Source organism: Citrus sinensis, chromosome 5, assembly GCF_022201045.2.
Source record: "Citrus sinensis cultivar Valencia sweet orange chromosome 5, DVS_A1.0, whole genome shotgun sequence".
Classification (NCBI taxonomy): domain Eukaryota; kingdom Viridiplantae; phylum Streptophyta; class Magnoliopsida; order Sapindales; family Rutaceae; genus Citrus; species Citrus sinensis.
Window position 1 is genome coordinate 6,753,014 of NC_068560.1, and position 23,672 is coordinate 6,776,685.

The window sequence follows — 23,672 nt, forward strand, 5'->3', positions numbered from 1 at the left end:
TTTTTATAGCATTGCTAACATCAATTAATTAATTTTAGACAATTTGAAGTTTTGTTGTATCGAATTTCTAATATCACTTTTTTCACAAACATGACATTATTACACATTGAGAGAGTTTTTGGCGCTTCTGGAACACTGCCCTTTATCTATTCACTGCTTACTACGTGTAGATAAATACTATCATGATTGTTTGTGAGCGGGAAAGTAACCGTGATTCTGGAAGACCCCATAAAATGTGATAAACGTTCGGAGAAAAAATTCAAGATGCCTTTTTGAAAATAATAGGCCGTCCATTTTTTCACTGATGACCACATTAGAATACTGGGTGCTTTTTTTGGCTTATCTTGATTTTTGATTGCGTTGTCTTCATTTTACCACTTTTATTCGTTTGCAATGCTTTTCCTTTCAGAAGAGATTCTTTTAATCTTTTTGTCGTCTGCAGCCTCCTAATATTCTTTAACCCTGATTCTGAGAGAGCAGTATATATAAATACCCCACATCCACAATAAGAAACAAAAGTAATTTATCAACGAATATTGATGCATGCTTGTGAGGCCGGATGAAATGACTTGTATCTTGGAAGGATGGTAAGTAATGTTTTGCGTAAAGGAGACTTAATTTATTTATTTTAGAAAATTTAATTTGTTTATTTATTTATTTTCATAGGTGAACTAGTTCGATTGAAATTGAAGAATTTGTTGTCTATTCAGGTTTTAGATGAAGTTCAGGTAGCAAAAGAATAACCTGTTCATTTGTACCAAATAGGTTCCTAAACTTGTTGAAATGATCAAAGTACCACTTGAATTTTTATTTTTATCATGTAACTACCTACATTATTGAATAACTTAGAGATAGAAATGTATGAAAAGACTCTTATAATCTTCTAAATGCTAAAAGGGAAAAATAATAGAGTCTGCAGGCTCATGTAACTATCCTTTCTTATTTTTGCTGACTTGATTTTAAAATTGACAAAATTGTTCTTACTAGATAATTCACTAAATTCAGGCAGTTTTGTGTTAAGAGAAAATTTCAAGTAGTTGCATGCGCTTTCGTGCTTGGTAGTTGGCTAATAATTATCCAAAAATATTGAAACTTCCACTCTAAATCTTAATCATTAAAATACAGACTAGGGGTTTATTTGTCACAAATAGACAAATTATGTCATTGCTTGAGAAATTATTCAAAAATAGGAGATCCAGATGTTATTAGTCCTAAAAGAAACAGAGGAAAAGTTTCAACATTCTTTCTGATCAAACAGGATAATTATTATACAATAATTGGGACTGGCCATATTTTATATGTTATATTATAGATATATATAATTTTTTGAAGTGAGTTAATCACTTTGACATTAATTTATATATTTGATTTGATTAGCAAGAAGACTTAATTGTTTTATTCAAAATTTTCAGGTTGCTTCAATCACGAGCAACCAACGAGTCTCATCATCTGTTCCTTCTCCTTCCTCTTATTGCAAATATGATGTCTTCCTAAGCTTCAGAGGTGAAGACTCTCGCACTCACTTCGCATGTCATCTACATAACGCTTTGACGAAAAAGGGAATCAAAATATTTGACGATGATAAAGAACTCGAGAGAGGAAAAGCCATCTCACCAGGACTCTTCAAGGCTATTGAAGAATCAAGATTCTCAGTTGTTATTTTCTTGAGATACTACTCTTATTCAACTTGGAGCTTGGATGAACTTGCCATGATTGTTTACAGCAAGAACACGAGTAGTGCACAAATGGTTTTTCCGATTCTCTTTGAAGTGGAACCAACTGTTGTAAGGAAACAGACCGGAAGCTTTCATGAAGCTTTTGCTAAACATGAAGAAGCTTTCAGGGAGAATATAAAAAAGGTCCAAAATTGGAGGCATGCTTTGACAGAGGTGGCCAATCCCTCTGGATGGCATTTGAAGGACAGGTAATAATCAATTAACCATCATTATTTCCTCTTCTTATTTTCAAGAACTAATTATAATACCATCACCTTAGTCAAAATTTTCAATATGAGATGTGTATTTTATTTCGCAGGCATGATGTAGAATTTATTCAGGAAATAGTGAAGGAGATATCAAGAAAAAAAGGGCCTAGAACATTAGGGATTCTTGATGACTTAGTGGAAATGAATTCGCGTCTAAAGAAACTAAGATTGCTTTTAGATGCAGAGTCTCGTGATGTTCGTATGATAGGGATCTGTGGCATGGGAGGAGTAGGTAAAACGACAATTGCAAGAGTTGTTTATGACTTAATTTCTTATGAATTTGAAGTAGTTTTCTTGCCAATGTTAGAGAAATTTCGGAAAAGGATGGTCTAATTGCTTTACAAAAGCAACTTCTTTCCAAAACTCTAATGGAAACAGATATTGAGATAAGAAATGACTTTGACGGAATCCAAATGATCAAAAGAGAGTTACGACGTAGAAATGTTCTTGTCGTTATAGATGATGCTGTTCATATAAGACAGTTAAATAGGTTAGCCGGAAAGCATTCTTGGTTTGGTTCAGGCAGCAGAATCATAATACCAACAAGAGATGAACATTTGCTGAGAACACTTAGAGTGGATGGAGTGTATAAGGTTGAGAAATTAGATGATGATGAAGCTCTTGAACTCTTCAACGAAAGAGCATTTGATGGCCAGCCCTCAAAAGACTATGTTGAGCTGATCAAACGTATTGTAAAATATGCTGATGGTCTTCCATTTGCTCTTGAAACTTTAGGTTCCGTTTTGTTTGGTAGATCTGTGGATGAATGGAGAAGTACTCTGGAAAGACTAAATAAACATTCTGCAGATGAAATTCTGGATGTACTTGAAATTAGCTTTAATGGACTAAAGGGGAGGATAGAGATCATGTAACAAAATTTTTGGATGGATGGGGTGTCGACCCTGTTATGGGAATAGGTGTTCTTATTGACAAATCTTTGATAAGTGTTCTAGATAACAACAAATTTGGATGCATGATTTATTACAATAAATGGGACAATAAATTGTTAGGAGGAAATCCCCTGAGGAGCCTGGGAAATGCAGCAGATTGTGCAAGGTAGCAGATGTAAGTCGTGTGCTGAGAAAAAACACAGTAAGTGAATTAAGTGGAAAACATTTGTTCCTTCTAACTTGTTGGAATTTTTGCACATGCTTATCAACATTTTCACTTTCTTTTCTTCACTTACGTTCTCTAAGGAACTGAAGCAGTTGAAGGCATCATGCTTGATTTTTCTAATGAAGAGGGGCATTTGACTGCAAGTGCTAAGGCCTTTCTGAAGATGACCAACCTAAGACTGCTTAAAATCCTTAATTTGCAACTTCCTGCAGGCCTTGAATCTCTTTCTGACGAGTTACGATTACTTCAATGGCATGGATATCCCTTAAAATCCTTGCCTTCGAGTATGGAAATGGACAAAACTTTGGAATGTAACATGTGTTATCGGCGCATTGAACAATTTTGGAAGGGAATCAAAGTAAGAGTACTTCAGTCACATATTTTGCATCATTTTTTCAATGAGTTATTGTTGATATTATTGTACATTGATTAATCCCTTTTAGCTCCGTTTTCGCTTTTGACAGCCTTTAAACAAGTTGAAATTGATGAGACTGTCATTCCAAGAACCTGATTAGGACACCAGATTTCACAGGAGCCCCAAATTTAGAAGAGCTGATTCTTGATGGATGTAAAAGGCTACGTGAGATTCACTCATCTTTGCTTGTCAACGGGAAGCTTATTTTATTGAAATCTAGAAAACTGTACAAGTCTTACAACTCTTCCAAGGGAGATTGCTACTGAATCTCTTCAAAAACTTATTGAACTTCTGACTGGACTTGTGTTTTTGAATTTAAATGACTGCAAAATTCTTGTGAGACTTCCGAGTACAATAAATGGTTGGAAATCTCTAAGAACTGTAAATCTCTCTCGCTGCTCCAAACTTGAAAATATGCCAGAGAGTTTGGGGCAAATGGAAAGTTTAGAGGAGCTAGATGTAAGTGGAACCGTTATAAGACAACCCGTGCCATCCATTTTTTTTCCCTCAAGAATTTTAAAGGTTTACCTTTTCGTGGATACAAGGGACCACCGTACGTCATCTTCATCATGGCATTTGTGGTTCCCCTTTAGTTTGATGCAAAAGGGAAGTTCAGATTCAATGGCATTGATGTTGCCATCTTTATCAGGTTTGTGTTTTTTGACAGAACTGAATCTCAGTAACTGTAATCTAGGGGAAGGAGCAATCTCCTGTGATATCTGCATCTTATTTTCGTGGAGAAATTAAATCTGAGAAGAAACAATTTCGTTTCGCTACGTGGAACCATTAATCATCTACCTAAATTTAAACATCTCAAGTTGGACGATTGCAAGAGGCTTCGATCTCTGTCAGAACTTCCATCCGATATAAAGAAAGTCAGAGTACATGGTTGTACTTCACTGGCAACAATATCAGATGCATTAAGATCATGTAATTCGGCGACCTCAAGAATTTTTTGTATAAATTGCCCCAAGTTGATACTTAATTGGCTCCAACAATATAGTATTTTCAAAGCTAGAAGGGTTCCTTGAGGTACTCTTGACATAAGCTATCACTAAGTGGTAGTACTAAATAGGTACTCATTATAACATTCCTATTATTTTTCTGTTCTTTCTTGTACCAGGAAATAGTGCGAAACCCAAGGACTAAGTGTAGCATTGTTCTTTCTGGAAGTAACATTCCACTTTCCACAGTGGATCAGTAATCGCAAAGAGGGTTCTTCAACAAGAATAATAAGGCCTCCGGAATCATGTAGTAACAAGAATGTTAAACCTTGATCGAATTTAATCAATCAAGACTCTCCAAGACCAGCTAAAATCTCTGATATTTGACAAAGAAATACCAAGTAATCACAAAAGAAACAGAAGCAAAACTAAAAACAAGCAATCAAAGAAGAACAGAATTAAAGTGATTCGGCCTGGAGATGGCCTACATCCACTGAAGAACAGAGCAGCAATCTTTATTCAATCACCAGGAACAAGATACAAGTTTAAAGACGAAGTTACAAGCTTCACACACACCGATCTCTTTTCTCCTAAGGCTATATATACACGCCCAAGAGAGCCCAGAAATTTTCCCCATCAGTCAGCTAACTTCTGTAACCATAAACCCAGAATTTTCCCGCTCTTGTAACAGAATATAGCAGCCTCTGAGCCACGTGTTTGCTTCACGTTTAATGAAGGCTCCAAAACGGCAACTCAGCAGGTCGTGTTGATTAGTCAAAGCATGTGACAACCACGTGCTTTACTTATCTACAAATGGATGACCAAGTAACACTGTCACACGGCTTCCAAAAACTACAACCTACATGTCATATTCTATTAAAACCACGAACTGTCATGACGTATGACTCTCTGGAAATCAGTTTCAGAGCTCACGCTTCAACAAAGAAGTTGGTGGGATATGCTATTTGCTCTGTTTTTCACGTCCATGAGCATTCACCTATAATCAGAAGCCGTGTTAGTCGCACTTACAAGCTTAGTTTACAAATGAAAGCTGATACGATACGCTCTTCTTCAGCTCACTTTACTCATTCTGACGTGCAGCTTGGTCAGGCTGTCTCAGACCATCTCTGGCTACTGTAGGTCTTGTGAAAAATATTTTGATGAAGAGTGGCAGTTAAAATATAGTCAAAATCAGTTTTCATTTGTATCCAACGGCAGTCCAACATAGGAAGTGAAGAGGTATTGTGTCTACCCAGTTCATATAGAGGAATGGGATGAATTTCCCACAACTTAAAAGAGACTGCAATGGGGCATCTTCCACAGCATATTTCAGAAAATACGTCGGTAAGTCTCCGAATATTTGCTTTGATAGTACTCCGGATCTTTTAAATTAAACATGTAGTTGGTTTTTTTTTCTTTATTTATCAGAGAACTTGAAAACGGTAAATGCTCATGTTTTTGTTGTGAAGGCAAATGCTGTGCATTTACATCAGGTTTACCTTATCATATATTGGTGAGTGTGACATTTTACAGTTTGTGACCATTTGAGATGCATGTTTTACTTGATATTGAGTCCCAAAGGAACTCAATTGGCAAACAAGAAGTTATTGCTAGTTCTGCAATTTAATCTCTGATCTATCTGTAGGCAACCATGACTTTTTCTCTCCTCTGTGGCTGTGTTCCCAAATCTCTGCTGACTCATCATCCAGCAGACCGGTTGACATGGCAGCCTCTGAGACTTTGGTGCAGACTCAATAAATTTTATAAAGTACAGATATGTTTATGGTGCATAGGATTTGGAAGTTCATATTTTGTGATAGATATGGACATCAAATTTGAGATTTTCTACACTTGTTTGTCAAAGTTTTTGGCTAATTAATTGCAATAAGATAGGCATATTCCTAATAATAATCCTAAATGTATTAAATTTTCATGTCTTTTATCATTAGATGTTAACTAAGTTATTGGTTTGCTCGATAAATGGGCCAATATATGTGAAATCACAAAAACCAAGTCTTGGTGAACCAAATTAATTGGTACAAGCCAAGTTCAAAATTAGGGAAAATGATACCTACACCTACAAAGTTTAGAGAAATGATCATATAGACTCTCATTTTTTTAATGCCCCAAAACCTCACTTTTACTACAGTAATGTTTAGCTCTATTAACTCAAAAGAATTGATTCCAACGTTTTATAATAAATAGACATATGATATTAAATAAATATAACAATATATACATTTTAAAATAATTAATATTTTAAAAAATATTTTAATATTTTACTATCGTATATTATATTAAATTAAATTCTATACTAAATAGAAACATAATATTCAAATAAATATATCAAATTAAATTATTTTTAATATTATATAAAATAATTTTAATATTATTAATACATGATGTAGATTTTATTAATTGTAAAATTTACATAACCAAAGATGTATTTAATTTTTTATAATAAATTATTTTATATATTAAAAATATTCTAATATTGTTAGTCTATTAGAAAAATTGAACTATTTAAATTATATTTGTATTTATTAAACAATTTTAAAGTCAAAATTTTTAACTACTATTTATAAAGGGTATTATAATTAAAATGGAGTATTCGTGTCCCTTATTGAAAACTTAGGATTTACATAAATATTTCTCCAAATTTTCAGGTGTAGGTATCATTTTTTCTCAAAATTATGACTTGCATTATCCCACTGTTTGTTTGGGATCTGGATCCTCTCTTAGGCATTTCTTCTTCTTATCCTCCTAAACTTTCAAAAATCCATTGAGATGTGTCATTAATGAAATTATACGAATAAAATTTTGCTTTAATTAATGATACATGTCTGTTGAGTTTGGATGTCTATTTAGGTAAAAATTAATTGAGATAAAATCTTAGCCATTTAATTTTATTAATGACAATATTTGTTAAAAAAGTCAAACTTTGTGGGCACCAAATTTGTTACCCACCAAAGTTGAACACAATTTGTCAATTTGGCAAATTCAAGCCAAATTGAAACTTGCGGTAGGTGAGCAATGCTCCCTATAAATAGAAGGGCGATTCTTCATTTGTTTTGCATCCCAGATTGTGAGAATAGAGAGCAATTGCAAGTGAATCAATTTGAGAAATTTAAGAGTGCTTCTACTACTTAAGTGTTCTTGTGAGGATTCATTTAGGCGTATTGGGGTTTTGGATATTGAGAGTTTTTTCCACTTTTGTAAATTCCTATTTATTAGTAAAATTATCTTCTAGTCATTTTCTGTGGGCGTAGATGTTACGTCGGACCACATAAATTATTTTATCTTATTTTTTCGGCATTTTGTTATCACCACATTAATATTTCTCCAAAAGTCACAATTGCCAAAATATTGATAATTGGTCAACCCACACTTTCACAAAAAATGGTATCAGAGCTAATAGTTTGTACTTGGGAGTATCATGAGCCAACATTGTAATTGAGTGGATAAATGCATGTTCAGGGAAGTTTTGTCAACAAGACGATAAAAGTCTAAGGAGTATGGATTTTAGGTGGGATTGTTATGATCACTCCATTCTCCTGGGAACTTTCATGGTGCATTATCCATACAAATGAAGATATAGACATTGTTCGTCTTAAGTAATTAAAAAAGGATGGCTGAGGTGCTGTCGTCATCTTCATCGACAATGACTATTGTGATGAATGCAAAATTTGAATAGGAGAAATTTGACGGTACCAATAATTTTACTATGTGCCAATGTGAGGTGTTGGATGTCTTATGTCAGCAAGAGTTTGACCTTGCCCTTGAAGAAAAGCCTAACAAAATGGATGACAATGAGTGGATATAGATCAATAGACAGGCATGTAGTACTATTCGCCTATGTCTGGCTAAAGATTAGAAATACTCTATCATGAGGGAAACATCAGCAAAGAAATTATGGAAGACACTGAAAGAAGAGTACATGGAGTAAAGCCTTGAAAATAAGCTTTGTATGAAGAAAAAACTCTATCGATTCATGTATACATCTGGCATGTCTATGAATGGCCATGTAAATTCATTTAACAAGATATTTGCTAATTTTGGTTGTAAAATTTGAAGATGAAGATAAGGCTTTATTGCTATTAAATTCCTTTCTTGATGAATATGACTATCTTAACACCACTTTGCTTCATAGAAGGACAGTGTCACACTCGATAATAAGAAAATAAATATCACTGGCATTACTGTTCTATTGTCGATGGCAAAAAATTTAACAAATGATGGCAAATCCTTAATCATCAGACTCAAAATTTCGCGATTTACATAATGGTATTGAATCCAATGGCAAAAAATAAATGATGGCAGTGAAAATACCACCCAAAAGGATAAAGGAAACTTTATAACTATAAAATAAAGTTGATGTACGGTATGAGAAATATAACTCAAAAGATATATATATATACACATATAAAGATATTAAAGGAATCGATTATTTTATTAAAGTAATAAATAAATTAAAAGATAAAAAAAATAAACACTAAGATTATTGTGTAGTATATTGAATTATGTTTTAAAATATTTCAATTTTTTCTTACTTTATAAAAAAAATAATTCCATATCATAAAATTACTAAAAATATATTGCTCCGTTATTTTATACATTTGCTTCTTATGATTTTTGGGCCTTCGCAATTCAAATCACATCCTTTATTTAGAACAACTTCTTAAGGTGATTATTATGTACATGTGTCTTTTTTGTTTTGTTTTTTTTTTTAAATTCAAATATCACATCCTAGAATATCAGATTTCATATGTGGACAATATAAATTCAATATTGAACCAAAAAGAGTTGGCTTTTCATACCAGGTTATGACTAACCCTCAATATGTTGAGAGTTTAATTAACCACTACCCTTTCAGTAAAACACATCACAAAATTCACCTCCCAATTATATTTTAGAAATGAATAATGAGATTGAATGGCAAGTGATTTATTAATACGAGAATAATTGCAATAAGGAATTGAAACAAAGCAAAGGTGTGTATTTATTTATTTTTAATCATCAGAGATAAAGCTACTTGAAATTAAGGAATGTAACAAAAGATACACGTATGCAATCACCTGAAGGGTGCATTTGGGAGCTTGTAGTACATTGTAGTAAAATACTATTTTTATGCTAACTTATTTCTGGCTGTAATTTCTAGTTGGATATTGCACTGCATTAACAAGGTGGCTAATACAATAAAAGGTGTTTAAAAAATCACTGTACATATCTTAAATATAATCATTAAACTTTTATTAGTTAATAAATGATAACAATTTTAAATTAATTAAATATTAATTTATATTTATGTTTCAAAAAAAAGTTCACTAAAATAATAATATAAGATAATAATAAACAAAAATATTCGATAAATAAATGATAATACATATTTTACATAATTTGTTTTATTTTTTACCTTAAATACATAAAAGTATTTTAATTTTATTTAATCTTTTATTATTTACTAAAAATACTGAAATTTAAAAAGTTAAATTAGACAATTATATTTGAAATTAATAAATAAAAATGAATTTAAATATTATATTTTTATAATATAATATTAAATTAACACTAATATATAGAAATAAATTATATTATAATATAATATTATTAATAATATAACATAATATTGTTATATTATTTAATAATAACATATTATTAAATCATTCTTATATTTATAAAAATTAATATATAAAATTAATTATTTAATACTTAATTTCAAAAATTAATAATAAAACCCTAAAATATTAGTAAATCTTAAATTATATTAAATCAATTTTAACATTAATATAAAAAAAATTTAATAACATCCATATTAGACCAAACATAGCATTACATTACAACTCAATAGAATGCACCCTAATACAATAAGAGTAATGATACAGCCACAAGCTCTTGTACAAACTTATTTTGTACAAACTGACGTGGCATTAATTCATTAGTTGAATGAAAATATAAAATAATAAAAACAAATCATGTGGGCCAAGTGATATTTAATTCAAACAATCTTATCATGCCACGTCAGTTTGTACAAAATAAGTTTGTACAAGAGTTTGTGGCTATATCATTACTGATACAATAAAGCATGATGTAATACAACTAATATAATATAACATAATAAAACGTACTCTAACGCAATACACCATAATGTAAAACAAGTAATACAATATAACGTGATAGAGTGTGCCAAATACACACTAAAGTTATTTTACGAGTAGTACTGGTAACTGTCCTAGAGGCAAATTCTGATATATCTTTTGGACTTATTAACTCGAATTTATTCTGACACATCTTTTGGACTTATTAACTCGAATTTAAGGCAATGCTGCTTTAACACATTAAGGGTCGTGGATATCTTTATTTGTAGAGCTCGGAGTTAGCTAATCTTGGTTTTGGAACTGCAACCAAAGATTTCTTTTTCTTGATAACTTGCCCATACTTATAAGACAAATCAAGCTTCTCACCATATGGCAATCTCCAATCAAATGAGTGCAATAAGGAAGCCAGAACAAACATCACAAGCCTCTCAGCTAGTGGAAGCCCAGCACATATCCTTCTACCAGAACCAAATGGCAGGTATTGAAAGTTGTTACCCGTGTAATCAAATTTATCAGGATCATTCAAGAATCTCTCAGGTCTAAATTCTAAGGGATTGTCCCAAAGTTGAGGGTCTGTGTGAATGGTGCCAAGATTCAAAATGACAGTTGTACCCTTTGGTATTGTATAACCACCAAGCGTTGTGGTTTGACTTGGTGTACGGGGTGGCAGTAGCTTAGACGGAGTATGGAGGCGAAACGTTTCTTTCACCGTAGCATCTAAGCACTTTAGTTTAGGCAAATGAGACTCTTCAACATTGTTGTTCAGACCCACAACTTCCGCTAATTCGGCTTGAACCTTCTTCATCTCCACTGGAAACTGCAACAACTTCGTGAGCGTCCACTCCATTATTGTTGTGGTGGTGTCTGTGCCACCCAAAATTATATCCTGTAAGTTTCAAAATAACAAATAAACAGCAATCCGAATTAGTTATTTTATTAGTTATGTCACAGGAACTGTGTTTGAACCAAAAGCTTAAACTAACCCAAAAGACAAGAGCCCGAAAACGACTCAAAAAATTGAAGAAATAAACATTTTAGACAAACCTTAGTAATGGCCAAGAGTTTCAGTACAAATCTTTACAACGCTTTCACGTGAACTAAGACTTCAATAAAAAAATTAGAGTTTTAGCAGATCCTAAAGTGAAACGTGGACCTTAAGACAAGATTCGTAGATAAGCCTTAAGATTAGAGTTCGAAAGTGAGTCACGAAATGAAGAAAAAATTAATCCAACGGTTTGTAACTAAGAGGATTCGAACCCGAGATCTTAATTTGATACTATATTAGAGAAACCACTTGATTTAAAAGGTTAAACTAATAGGCCAGGGCTTAACATTAGTTCTTAGCAAAAGTATGTACAGGAATATATTAATTTCATATATCGATTTGAGGCTAGGCATACCAAGAGCAAAGCAATAAGCTCGGTCCTGTTAAGTGATATTGAGCTATCTTCACTATCCAGCATCTCTATAAAAGTCTGCAAGAAGTCCTTGTTTCGTCCATCAAATTTTAATGTGCCCTTGGCGATCAGATTCTTACGCTTCTCAATAGCGGAGTTAAAGATCTTTTCAACCCACAAAGCTATCTCCTTACACTTCCTTTCAACTCCTTGTAAATCAAACCTCGAAAGCACTGGAAAGATGTCCGAAATATTCGGAACTCCTTGTAGCTCCATGATATCATCAAGCAATTGTTTCATCTCAAGGGTATGATCTTTATGTGCCCCAGAGCCAGTGCCACCTCCCCACAGCATGTTCTCAAGTGCATTGACTGAAGTTGAAACTGACAATTCACCAATATCTACAGGCTTGCCAATCTTGTTATTATACAAATCTCTAATTGTATTCTTCAGCACTTGTTTCCTTAGAGCTGAACAAGAATCAAGGCTCGAATTTGTCATCATCTCACCCACCATTGCTTTTCTTAGTCTCCTCCACTGAGCTCCATACGGGGAAAACACTATATCATTGCCTCCGAGTGTTGGTGTCAGAGTTGCTACCGTTGTTTGACGGTTAGAGAATATTGTGTCTTTGTCACGAACCATTTCTTTGGCTATTGACGATGAGCTCACCACTACAAATAATTTGTTTGCCAGCCAGAACTTGTAGATAGGTCCATAGGCGTCAGCCAATTTTGTAAGTGACTTGTACAGGTCAGTGCCGAGAAATGGAAGGTAACCCACCAACGGCAAGCCCCGAGGACCGGGCGGCAGCGGCGGAGCAGTTGCTTTCTTTGCTTTGGTTTTCGTGAGCCGGATGATCACAGCAGCTAATACAACAACGGCTATTGAAGTGACAATTGCAGTAAGATTTTCACATAGCCATGACAACATAACAAAGGCCATATTGTTTTTTAGCATTTACTTCTTGTATGTGTGATGCGTGTGTATATATATGTAATTTAGTATTAGAAACTCGAATAACAAGATTCTACTAAGCAGCCTTTTACCATTCTAGTCAATAGACGACAGTATAATATATGTATATATTGTTTTAAGTCAAGAAACGCTAGCTAAATAGCTTTCTTTCAAGTCAATTATAGACCATATGATAAGGTGTAGCCCTGTGAGACGGAACTCATAATTCCAAAGAACACAGCTGTTTGTTATCAGGAAGAAATTCTACAGAATTGTTTAGGATAAATTGAATAATGAAAATAAAAGAAGTTGTGTCATTTCATTTTCTGTTGCACACTGACTTGTGTAGTAGGTGATGAATTGCACTTCGATTTTCAAAAATAAAGAGAAATTATAAATTTTCCACATAAATTCAGGTGAAAGATCAATTCACATAAATAAGAAATATCTAACTATTCATTTTTTTCCCCCATCAATTTACAGCAAATCGTTAAAAATAACGGAACCTTTAACATAATTTATAGTAAAAACTATTTTACCCCTAAAACTGCTTTTGTGGATAAAAAGACGAACTTAATACTCTGAAACAATTATACAATCAATTATTTAAAAAAAATTCCATAAAATAATTAAGAAAATAAAATAAGTTGGAATTAAAAGGGTTAATTGAATGGGTACAAAGTAGATTAAAAAAAATAAAAATAATTGAGTCATAAGTTCAATAGACTTATTTATTCGAATAAATTGAAATTAAGAAAGTAAATTGAGCGGGTACCAAATGCTTGGGAAAGCCGTATTTGATAAGTTCTTATTTCCAACATGAGTGTCATTTTGGCCCAAAGTAACAAAATTAATGAAATAAATCAAAGTTGGTTGGTGTGAGTAATTCGGCACTCTCATTCCTTAAGAGAAGTCAGGGGTTCAAGCTCAGATCTCGTATGAAGTCATCACTTTGGCCAGCACTTTACCCCTTATGGGCCGATCCAGTACGAGCGGAAATTAGTCTGGATTGTGGTACGGGCTTGAAGGTGCCTCCCACAGTTGGGGCCCACTCAAAACCAACTCGTGGTTCAGACAAAAAAAAAACAGAATTAATGAAATACCTCAAATACTCCTATGGGCTATGACGTCAACATTTCATTAACTGTGTTGAGTATTAGCTATTTGGTAGTAAATTGATAAAAATTGAAAAGTTAGGTGGCTTTGAACTATTATCCAATTTAATTCCTTGTCGTGAATGATTTCACACACGTCCTTTTATTGCACTAACGTTCATCTTAAGGACAACAAAGTTGCAGATTTGCTGGCCAACATTAGATTAAGTTGTCCTCAAATTTTCTTGATTTGATTATCCTCCTTTTCAAGGATAACTGAGTTTATTTTAAAAAGAAAAAGGGTAGGAAATTGATAACTTTCAAAAAATAAATAGGACTTGTTGATGATTATTTTAGTAATATTTCCACTGCAATGTGTTCGCAATATTATTATCAACGGTCGTGCTTGTTGACAGCCAAATGGTCATTCTTTGGGCTGTTGAGTAGAGGCTATCACGCAAGCAAATTTTCCTGCCATCTTTAATGAGGTTTTTTAAATGCTATTTTGTTTAATTCATATTTTTCATGCATACATATACTTATCATTGACCGTATTTCGTATGTCTTTATTGACTGCCGCTGCGAACATCACATGCTTGTGTAGAGGCTTTCAGACTTTAACGAGATTTTTTGGATACTATACATATATTTATTTGAGTCATATTTCTCGCTTAGCTAGTGATAGTGAGAGCTCACAAGTACCCACTATTTGTTTGCAAGCCCGAAGCTAGCACTGTAAATAGCTTGAGGCCGGAGATCAAAATGATTGAAGACAAAAAAAATTTGGTTGCATGGCTTTTATTTAATGCATGCAAGTGCGAATAAGGCCACCGTCTAACTTGATTGATTTTTAGTAGTACGACGGTACCTCAATTTCTTTCTCACTAATTATGTACGAGATTTGAACTACAAAACACAATAGGTACTTTTAACTCAACAATTAAGTTGACACCGTCGTCCAAATTAATTATCAACCAGTAATGTTGTGGAATTCAATTCTCACGTTATGACCAATTGAATGGATTGGCAATTCATGCTTCATATCTTTTTGGTTCATGATCAGGTAATCAGTTAATTACCTGTTACAATTACAATTCCTGAATTTATTAGCTTTTCATATCAGTTAACATATTCTTGATTGTTTTCCATAATAACTAATAAGAATCTTTCATCTCCACCAATATTCTCCCACATCAATCTAAAATACGACCCCGTAATTGGGTCTTCTCTACAAATAAAACTAAACACATTTTATTCGGTTTATTATGAATTGTGCTCTTGTATTTTGAATTTTGATGCCAAAATTCAATAAGATTAACTGGTGCTTCAAATTTCAATGTACTTTCATGATTGGATTGATAGCCTTAAATTATTTTGAATTAGTTTGATAGAAATTAGATAAACTGAAATAAAGTTTAGGCAATTACATAATTCCCCAAAAAAAAATTTAAATAACAAAAAATAATCTGAAGATGCCGAAATTAGTCCCAAAAAGACTAAACCCACGAGTGGCACTACTCCCCTTTATAACTCTTTTAAAACCCTTTTTATCCGTTTTTACATTTTTACCCTTAATTGAAAGCAACTTCTTAATCCTTTAGTATGATCTTTCTCTCACTATAAAAAAACTATACACACCCATTTAGATATTTCTTTCTTTAATTGTGAAGCTTGTATATGAAACAAATTAAGAAAAACTTAGCTAATTTTTAATTTTGCATATCCTTCATTATTTTCAAAATTCTTCTCCGATTCGGTAAGAAGGACTTCGATGACCTTCTCTTCAATTGAGTTTTGAGATTTGACTCTTATACAAAATTGAGTTAATTTCCATAATTATTGATCAATTATTATTATTATTATTATTTTAAGGAGACTGAAAACCATTAAACTTGTTGCATGTTTTGTGTGTTTTTATTTGAAATTTTAAGAAACAAGAAAAGAAATAATATTGGATTTTAAAAAAAAGAAAAGTAGCAATAAAAAAGATGATCGTTAGAAATGCGAATTATATCCTTAAACTAAAATATAAATTTGTTTACATAACGGACCCGGGGATGCGAGGAGAAGGAGGCACTCAGTTACTGTGTAAAAAAAACTAAGAAATTAAAGTGTATTTTCGAAAATACCCTTGAAACGGATTTTATAAGGAATTTGAATGAGTGCCAATAGCGCTTCTCCAAATAATTAACCCAAATAAAGATGGCCCAGCCCAAATGGAAGCCGAACGCGAATCGATCCAAATTCTGGAACATTTTTCATGATCCGATCGGGTTCAGAACTCCCATTAGCTGATTACCATATTATATAATCCGCCAGAAAATAATTGGCAATGGAAGTGCCTTGATGAATAATTCTTGTCTAGAAGGCCCAAAGTCCAATAAAAGATCTAAATGGTGTGTTTTTTTTTTTTAATTCATCAGGCCAATAGAAGTGCTCGATGAAATATTAGAGGTTGAAAACATGACTAGCTTACCCTAATTTCTAATTCACTCATATAAAAAACCTCACATATCTTTCTCTAGTTACTAAAAACTAAAAAGAAAGGGACAGGAATCCCTATCACAATGTTGTGGTGGATTAAATGATTTCATTATGATCTACGATCTTCACATCTTATAAAAGTTAAGACCTTTTTAATTGGTTAATTTTTCCATCACTACAGCATTCCTTTTCCTTCTGATTTTCTTTTTCTGGAAAAGTGTCCTTCACATGTTATCTTTTAACATTGAGTACAATGATATTGGTGACGTGAATTCGGTCGAATAAACATTTTATGCTAATTAGCTGGTAAAGAAAAGAGAGGGTCATGTGCATATACACATGTGTTGGTTTTCAAAACATCGAATCCACATCCAAAAGTATGGAGAGTAATATTTAGTTAATATTGAGAAATTAATTTTAGAGTGGTTATTAGTCCACGAAATGGATGGAAGATTATTTCTTTTGCACTAGGAAATCATCCTGACCATGGTAGAAATTGGTCTTTCCGAGAATGCTTTAAGCAAGTCTTGATGTCTCTGCTTTTTGCTACTTCTTGTTCTTGCTGTCGCTATTTCCTATGTTCGCCGTTTGCTGTATTTACTCGATGTTTTTACTCATTTTAGCAACAGTCTGTAATGTCACATGTGCCTTGAGCATTTGCTTTGTAAATATCAGTTTGCTTTCTAATCAAATCATGTAAAATTTTTACTTTTACTCTCTTTCCTCTTCTTCAATAAAATTTCGTATCATTCATTTAGAACATTTTTTTTTTCTGCATTCAAAAAATTTATCCGTAGTGATATGAAGAGAAAATTCAAAAGATTGGGTGTTACTACCTGCACTCAAAATAATACTCCGGACACCACTTTCTAACGAGAGTTTTTATTAATCAAATATTTAATTAAAATCAAATTACAATAAAGGATCAATAAGTTACCTTACTCAATATATCTCAACTTTAAGCATGATGTTATCCTCCTTGATCTAAAGCTGCAAAAGTTAGAGAGAACCTGATTAATACAAGCAAAACTAAAGTCCTTACGGCCCCCTTTCGTATTGGGATTGAAACTCAATAAACTGCTTATTTTATAATTTTTGACAGAAATAGTGTTTCATAATTTTATAAAAACTATTTATTTCATAATTGTCACCATTTTGAGGCTTCCGCTAGCATGCTGGGCATCACGTCCTGGCACAATGCCGGAATTAGAAAACAAACCGTTGGATTCAATTAGTCATTTAAAATTAAAAAGGAATGGCAACCGTATGGATACGTTATTCACAGCTTTTTAGGGTTTCAAATCCCTAAAATGTTTTGCCAATCCACATATTGCTTTCACCTGAACTTCAAAATCACCATCCCTCAATCGCGCGCCTTCACCGATCTGATCCATCGCTGATAGCCATGTTTCGTACTTCTGTGCTGTGGTCAATCAATTTCACTGAAGCCGCTGATCAAATCTGACCTTCAATCACTTCCATCGACAACCAGACTCATGAATGTCTTTTCATCAAATTCTGGCCGTCCGCGATCATCATCGACATCGTCACCACGAAAGCAGCTGCATCTCATTTAGTGAAAAACTTGCTTCTACATTTCATTTTATTTTTTTCTGTTCTCTTGCTAGATTAATAATCGTTGTTTTGTGTTCAATTTTTATGCATATATGTAACCTATTTTCACAATTTCATAAATAATGTTTTTAAAATTAACGGGTAACAATGAAGCTGACGGATCCTGTTGGATAATTAAAAGAGGATACACCGCTTCCTAAATGTTCGTTTTTCAAATTCTTAAAACATATTTTGCTTCATTTTTGGTCAGTTTTTAGGATATAATGCTTTTTTTTTTGTTTTTAATGTATTATTCTACAATCCTTCAATGCTTGAGTGGGTAGCTTCCCCCATTACACTGATGGATCTTTATCATTCTATAATCTGAACATGTTAATAGATTATTTTGTTGGGAATATTTCAATTATATTTATTTGCCTTATTGTGGATATTAAAATTTTAGAATCTATTTGCAGGTGCCTTTTTTTTTTTTTTTTTTTGTGTAACTGCATTGGAGAAAGCTGCAAATTTTGTCATTCACTTGATATTTAGGATAACAAGTCGAGATCTTATTGTTAATGATAATAATGAGGGAAATTTTCCATTGCTCCAGACATGTAGAGGAACACAATGGTGAAAATTAATTCATGTATGGCGTGCACCCTTAACTCTTCTTTACACACATTTTTTTGTAATTACAAAGTCTTGAGATGCCTTTGTTTAGGGATTTCATTTACAAGCTTTTGATGAAATTATTCTTAAGTTGTAATGAGATTGGACAATGCTCGTATTTTCTTAAGATGCTGTTTATATTAATTTTGTTTTACCTTTTCTATTTTTATAATTGAGTATTCTTGATTTCGAAACAATTAAAGTTAAACATGCAATAGTAGATATTAAACATGAGTCCGATGTAAACATGCAACAGAATACATGATACATGTGATAGACGATGTCAAACATGCAACATAAATGTCAAACATAAAACTAGTGGGGAAATAATCATTTTTGGCACTTTTTCTAACATGAAACGCCAAGCTTCTAAGATATAACAAGTGATATAAAACATGAAACGTGAAACCTACATGTAAAAACATAACATGAGATATGCAATAATTAAAGCTAAACATGCAATGGTAGATATTAAAAATGAGTACTACAAGAAAACTGTCAATAAATGACAATCACTTTATGACCGATTTCATTCTATCATAAAAATATGATAGATTCTATTGGAGAATTTGAAGAACAAAACACAAATTTTATTAGAGAAAGCTCAACAACCTTACAAGAACAATTCACACACTCTCACAAATCACTCTTAGAAGCTATGTTTTGCTTCTTATTCTTCCTTCTTCTTACACTTGATACATACAACACAAATGGCATAGGTATTTATAGTGAATGAAACAAAAACATAATCATAACAATACACATCACCTAACATGTTCCACCAAGCTTTCATCATAGCATCACTTCACCTAACATGCTCTAAAGAAATCCTTTAATGGCATCCAAAGTGTAAAGCTAATCTCCACTCAATTAGATGCTTCATGAACATAACATGGTAGGACCATGATGATGGAGAATGAAGAAGGGTCATGTGCAACTCAACACTTCATTCCACTTAAATGAATTATTTATGTAAAACAAGTTTATTGTTTTCAACAGATTCGTGATAAAATTTCTATCTATCAAAAGTTTAATATTACCCCGGGCTAAATTTTAAAATTTATATTTTGAAGCGAACATAAAAAATTTTATATAAAAATAAGTATATTAAATAAGGAGGAATACCAAAAATCCTATCTCTCTAAATATGAATTATAAACAAAAATAATTATAGAAAAAGAGTAAAAAACAAAAGGCAACTCGAATATGAAAACACTGTTTTTCAATTATAGAATCTGACATTGCAGCCTATAATAATATATAATTATATAAGGATTAAAAAATCAATTAAGAATTTCAAATTAAAATAGATCAATACATGTAATTACAATCAATTAAAAATTACAAGTAAAACTTTTATGTTTGAAGTGAAGTACTAAATTACCAAACTTAATAAATTAAACAATTAAAATTTATTCATCCTTTCAAATTGTAAAGGTATTATTAGTCAAAAGTTTCAATAATAAACTAAACTTAATTCAGTAAAAATGTATTTGGGTACAGTTGTTTCTTTGTCAGGCGCTCTAGCTCTCTTTAAAAAACTAGATGTTGATAATTCTTCTATCAAAAGCTCCTTAAAATACTCAAATTTTATTTTCTAACTTGCCCTCTTAGTTAATATAACTAATAAATAAAATCTGAAAATTCACATAAAATTTTTATAAAATATTGATAATTATTAATGCATGTTGTTTCTGTAAGTACTTTTAATACTAGTGACAATGTTATATTACATTGACATATTTTTTTTAATTAGAAGTTTTTTAAAATAAATTAAAATAGTAATAAAATTTTAGCTTCCTAATGTTTAAAATCTATTCAATAAATATATGATTTAATCATTTTATAAAATAAGTCACTAATTTCAATTGAAAATAATATAATTGAATAAGGGACATATTTGTAAATAAAATAAAAACTCTATTATTATTAAAATTGATGAAAACATAAGGGTAACTGGGTTAGGGACATATTTGAATATAAAATACTAAATTGATGAAAATATAAGGGTAGTTGAGTTAGGGACATATATGAAAATAAAATTAAAACTCTACTATTTTACTAAATTGATGAAAACTTAAGGGGCATAAACGATTTTGTCTGGACTAGACCGGGCTGTCTAGCCCACGTGTAGTTCCACCACTGAATGGACTTATGATAGAATTATTGTCTATAAAAAATGTATGACAGTATAGTGATAGAAATTTTCACTATCAAGAACTTTGTGGTAGAAATTTATTTTGACCATGAGTGACTGTACTTTAAATCATAAATTTATTTTTAAAAAAAGGAAGCAAAAAGCAGCGTTTTAGTTGAAAATAATATTAAAAATAAAAAAACCCGATTTCCCTGGCCCCCTCACTCCTCAGCCTCAAATCCCAATCTTATCCCCTCAAGTCAAAAAATATTTGCTAGGTGTAGATTTGTTTCATGTGTTCTGCAAAAAAGAAGCTACTCCAATCGTAAAGAGCTACGGTCTTGAATTAATAGTGCACCCAATTTTGGAAGAATCTTATAGCATTAAATGATTTTTTCATAACATTCATTTGTATTGTTCAACTTATACACCTTTAGCTATGTCCTTTGCTATGTCTGCTTACGAAATAGAGTTCATTTATTAATCTGTACTCTGTTTTTTTGAAGCTTGTCCACATCCATTTGCACTTTTAAATATTATGTCCATTGCTTGTAAGAGTCTAGATATCATCATGATCTCAGGATTCTACTCCCTTAGTGTAAATGTTATCCACTCATGGACAAAATTATAGGCAGGTTCAGACTAATATGAGCATCCACATTAATAAGCACTAGCCCATGACTTTATCGCCTTTTCTTTGCTAGACCAACACCATCCACACATATATTTTCTAGTACACATGTGCAAAAGCTTCAAGCAATTGGCAATAATTGTAGAGGTGATAATTTCCTAGAAATTTAAATGACCTATATATTGGTGGAACCAAGACCTTATATTCTTAATGAAGAGAATTATAGGCTTTAGCTTGAAACCATTACCTTGGTGGCCTTCTTGAATTTAGAATCCCTTATCTTTTCTAGTAGGATTTAAAGGACCAAAATTTCATATGCTTTATTTAAATTTCTTTTAATTTTTTTCCTATTATTATTATTATAATAATAATATTTTTGGGCTAGAGCATACTATTTTTTTCCCAATACTATTATAATTATTATTATTTTCCAGCTTATTTTGTTGAATACAATATCTAATTATTTTACCTTTTAAAACAAGCAAGCAACCAGTTATGCTAAATTAATTTTTATTTTCAAAACGATTTATTAAGTTTCAATTTATCCTGGCAAACTGACCATATATTATATGAATTTTGTAGGTTTATTTTATGCTCGCACAAATGAATTCAACAATATTGGTTGCTAGGTTTGGGGCGACCGTGCAAAGATTATTGACCAAGATGATTAAATATATGTCTAAAATCTAAAAAGTGAGATTCTTAACTTCTATAATTGTTCTTAACTAAGCTCAACTAAGCTTTCAAGTGACGATTAGATACATAGGTTTGCCTAGGGACTTCTATTGCGTACTTTTAATTGCATCCTAGATCTATTTATATGAAAATAACTCTGTTTGCCCATTCTTAAATTGTATTATATCGTTAATTTGCTCAGCTTGTTTCATCTCTTAACTATCAGCTGCTCAAGAGATTAGAGTGCTCACATAATACTTGAAATATTATGATGGACAGTTATGCTTATTACTTTTATTCTTCTTTTATTGGGATAGGGATAACATTTGGAGCTACGAGATTTGTGGCAGAGACGGGCTGCTAGTATTCTTGAGGTTAATGGGAAAACTGAGGTTCAAGTTGGATTTGAATGGTGATTACCAATTGTAATTTTGTTGATGTAATTTCAATATTTTTTTACCATTTGGTTTAATGTATTTGAGATTTGGTATGTGAACTAACATTTTGTTGATATTATAAATTTTTTAGATTTTATTGTATTTTATTTTTATTTGTGCTATAGTAATATTAGAATTTAACTTTTAAAAGCAGCAAAAAAATCCTACAAATTTATAATTGTTGATTAAAAAATATTATTTAAAAAATAAAGTTTATGATAGAAAAAATTACAGTCATAAAAATCATCAATTTAGTGTGATAGACTTGTGACTTATAAAAATTATCATAGCTATTATAATAGATTTTTTTCTATCATAAATGAGTGACAGGTACTTAAATGATAGATAAATTGTCTATCATTCGCCTCCATTTATAATTGTTTTTTTCCGTCATTTATTGTCAGTTTTCTTGTACTAGAGTTTGATGTAAACATGTAATAGAGTATATAATACATGTGATAGCGATGTTGAACATACAACATGAACGTCAAATATGAAATAGGCGAGAAAATAATTATTTTTGACATTTTTTTCTAACATAAAATGCCAGACTTTAAAGACGCAACATGTCATGTAAAACATGAAATGTGAAATTTACATGTAAAAACGTAACATGAGACATGCAATAATTAAAGCTAAACAACAACATTAGACATGAGTATGTTGTAAACATGAAACAGTGTCTATGATACATGTCACAGACGGTGTTATGCACGATGTTAGAAATTTATAATCTCACCGAGGATCTTACAAGCAAAAATATCAAACAAATAAAAAATAAAAAATAAATGGAGAATAAAATCAATCATACAACTGATATACTAACTAGGCAACCCAAGAGGGGGGCGAATTAAGTTTCTAAAAATTTAAGCAATTAAAACTTAATGCAATTTAAACAAAGCAATCAATTCGAAATAAACCAATTAATATACAATGAAAAAGAAAGCGATAGGGTAAGAGAGAGCAAACACACAATTTTTACGTGGTTCGGCCAACTGTGCCTACGTCCACGCCTCCAAGCTCATCGAGCTTGAGGATTTCACTAAGCAAGTCTCCAAGGCTTCAACAACTCTTACAATT

At 31.9% G+C, this 23,672-nt stretch overlaps 2 protein-coding genes across 2 annotated transcripts; one reads left to right on the top strand and one right to left on the bottom strand.

Annotated features, from left to right (window-relative positions):
- The first annotated feature begins 435 nt into the window (after nucleotides 1-435).
- Nucleotides 436-3,808, top strand: LOC102628976 (disease resistance protein RPV1-like). The gene is made up of 5 exons (XM_006471142.4): nucleotides 436-587; nucleotides 1,413-1,924; nucleotides 2,035-3,076; nucleotides 3,181-3,458; nucleotides 3,565-3,808. Exons 1-3 carry the CDS (start codon nucleotides 585-587, stop codon nucleotides 2,315-2,317), a joined length of 798 nt encoding a protein of 265 aa, XP_006471205.3. The 5' UTR covers nucleotides 436-584; the 3' UTR covers nucleotides 2,318-3,076; nucleotides 3,181-3,458; nucleotides 3,565-3,808.
- Nucleotides 3,809-10,446: 6,638 nt separating this feature from the next.
- On the bottom strand, nucleotides 10,447-12,975 carry LOC102628705 (labd-13Z-ene-9,15,16-triol synthase, chloroplastic-like). The gene is made up of 2 exons (XM_006471141.3): nucleotides 11,955-12,975; nucleotides 10,447-11,440 (listed from the first exon to the last, which is right to left on the bottom strand). Exons 1-2 carry the CDS (start codon nucleotides 12,909-12,911, stop codon nucleotides 10,814-10,816), a joined length of 1,584 nt encoding a protein of 527 aa, XP_006471204.2. The 5' UTR covers nucleotides 12,912-12,975; the 3' UTR covers nucleotides 10,447-10,813.
- Nucleotides 12,976-23,672: the final 10,697 nt, after the last annotated feature.

Excerpts from the sequence above, each read along its gene's own strand:
- LOC102628976 (XM_006471142.4), top strand. Across the intron at positions 1,925-2,034 it reads GGATGGCATTTGAAGGACAG|GCATGATGTAGAATTTATTC; the intron begins GTAATAATCAAT and ends TTTATTTCGCAG.
- LOC102628705 (XM_006471141.3), bottom strand. The coding sequence starts at position 12,911 with ATGCTAAAAAACAATATGGCCTTTGTTATGTTGTCATGGCTATGTGAA. Across the intron at positions 11,441-11,954 it reads AGCTTATTGCTTTGCTCTTG|GATATAATTTTGGGTGGCAC; the intron begins GTATGCCTAGCC and ends TGAAACTTACAG.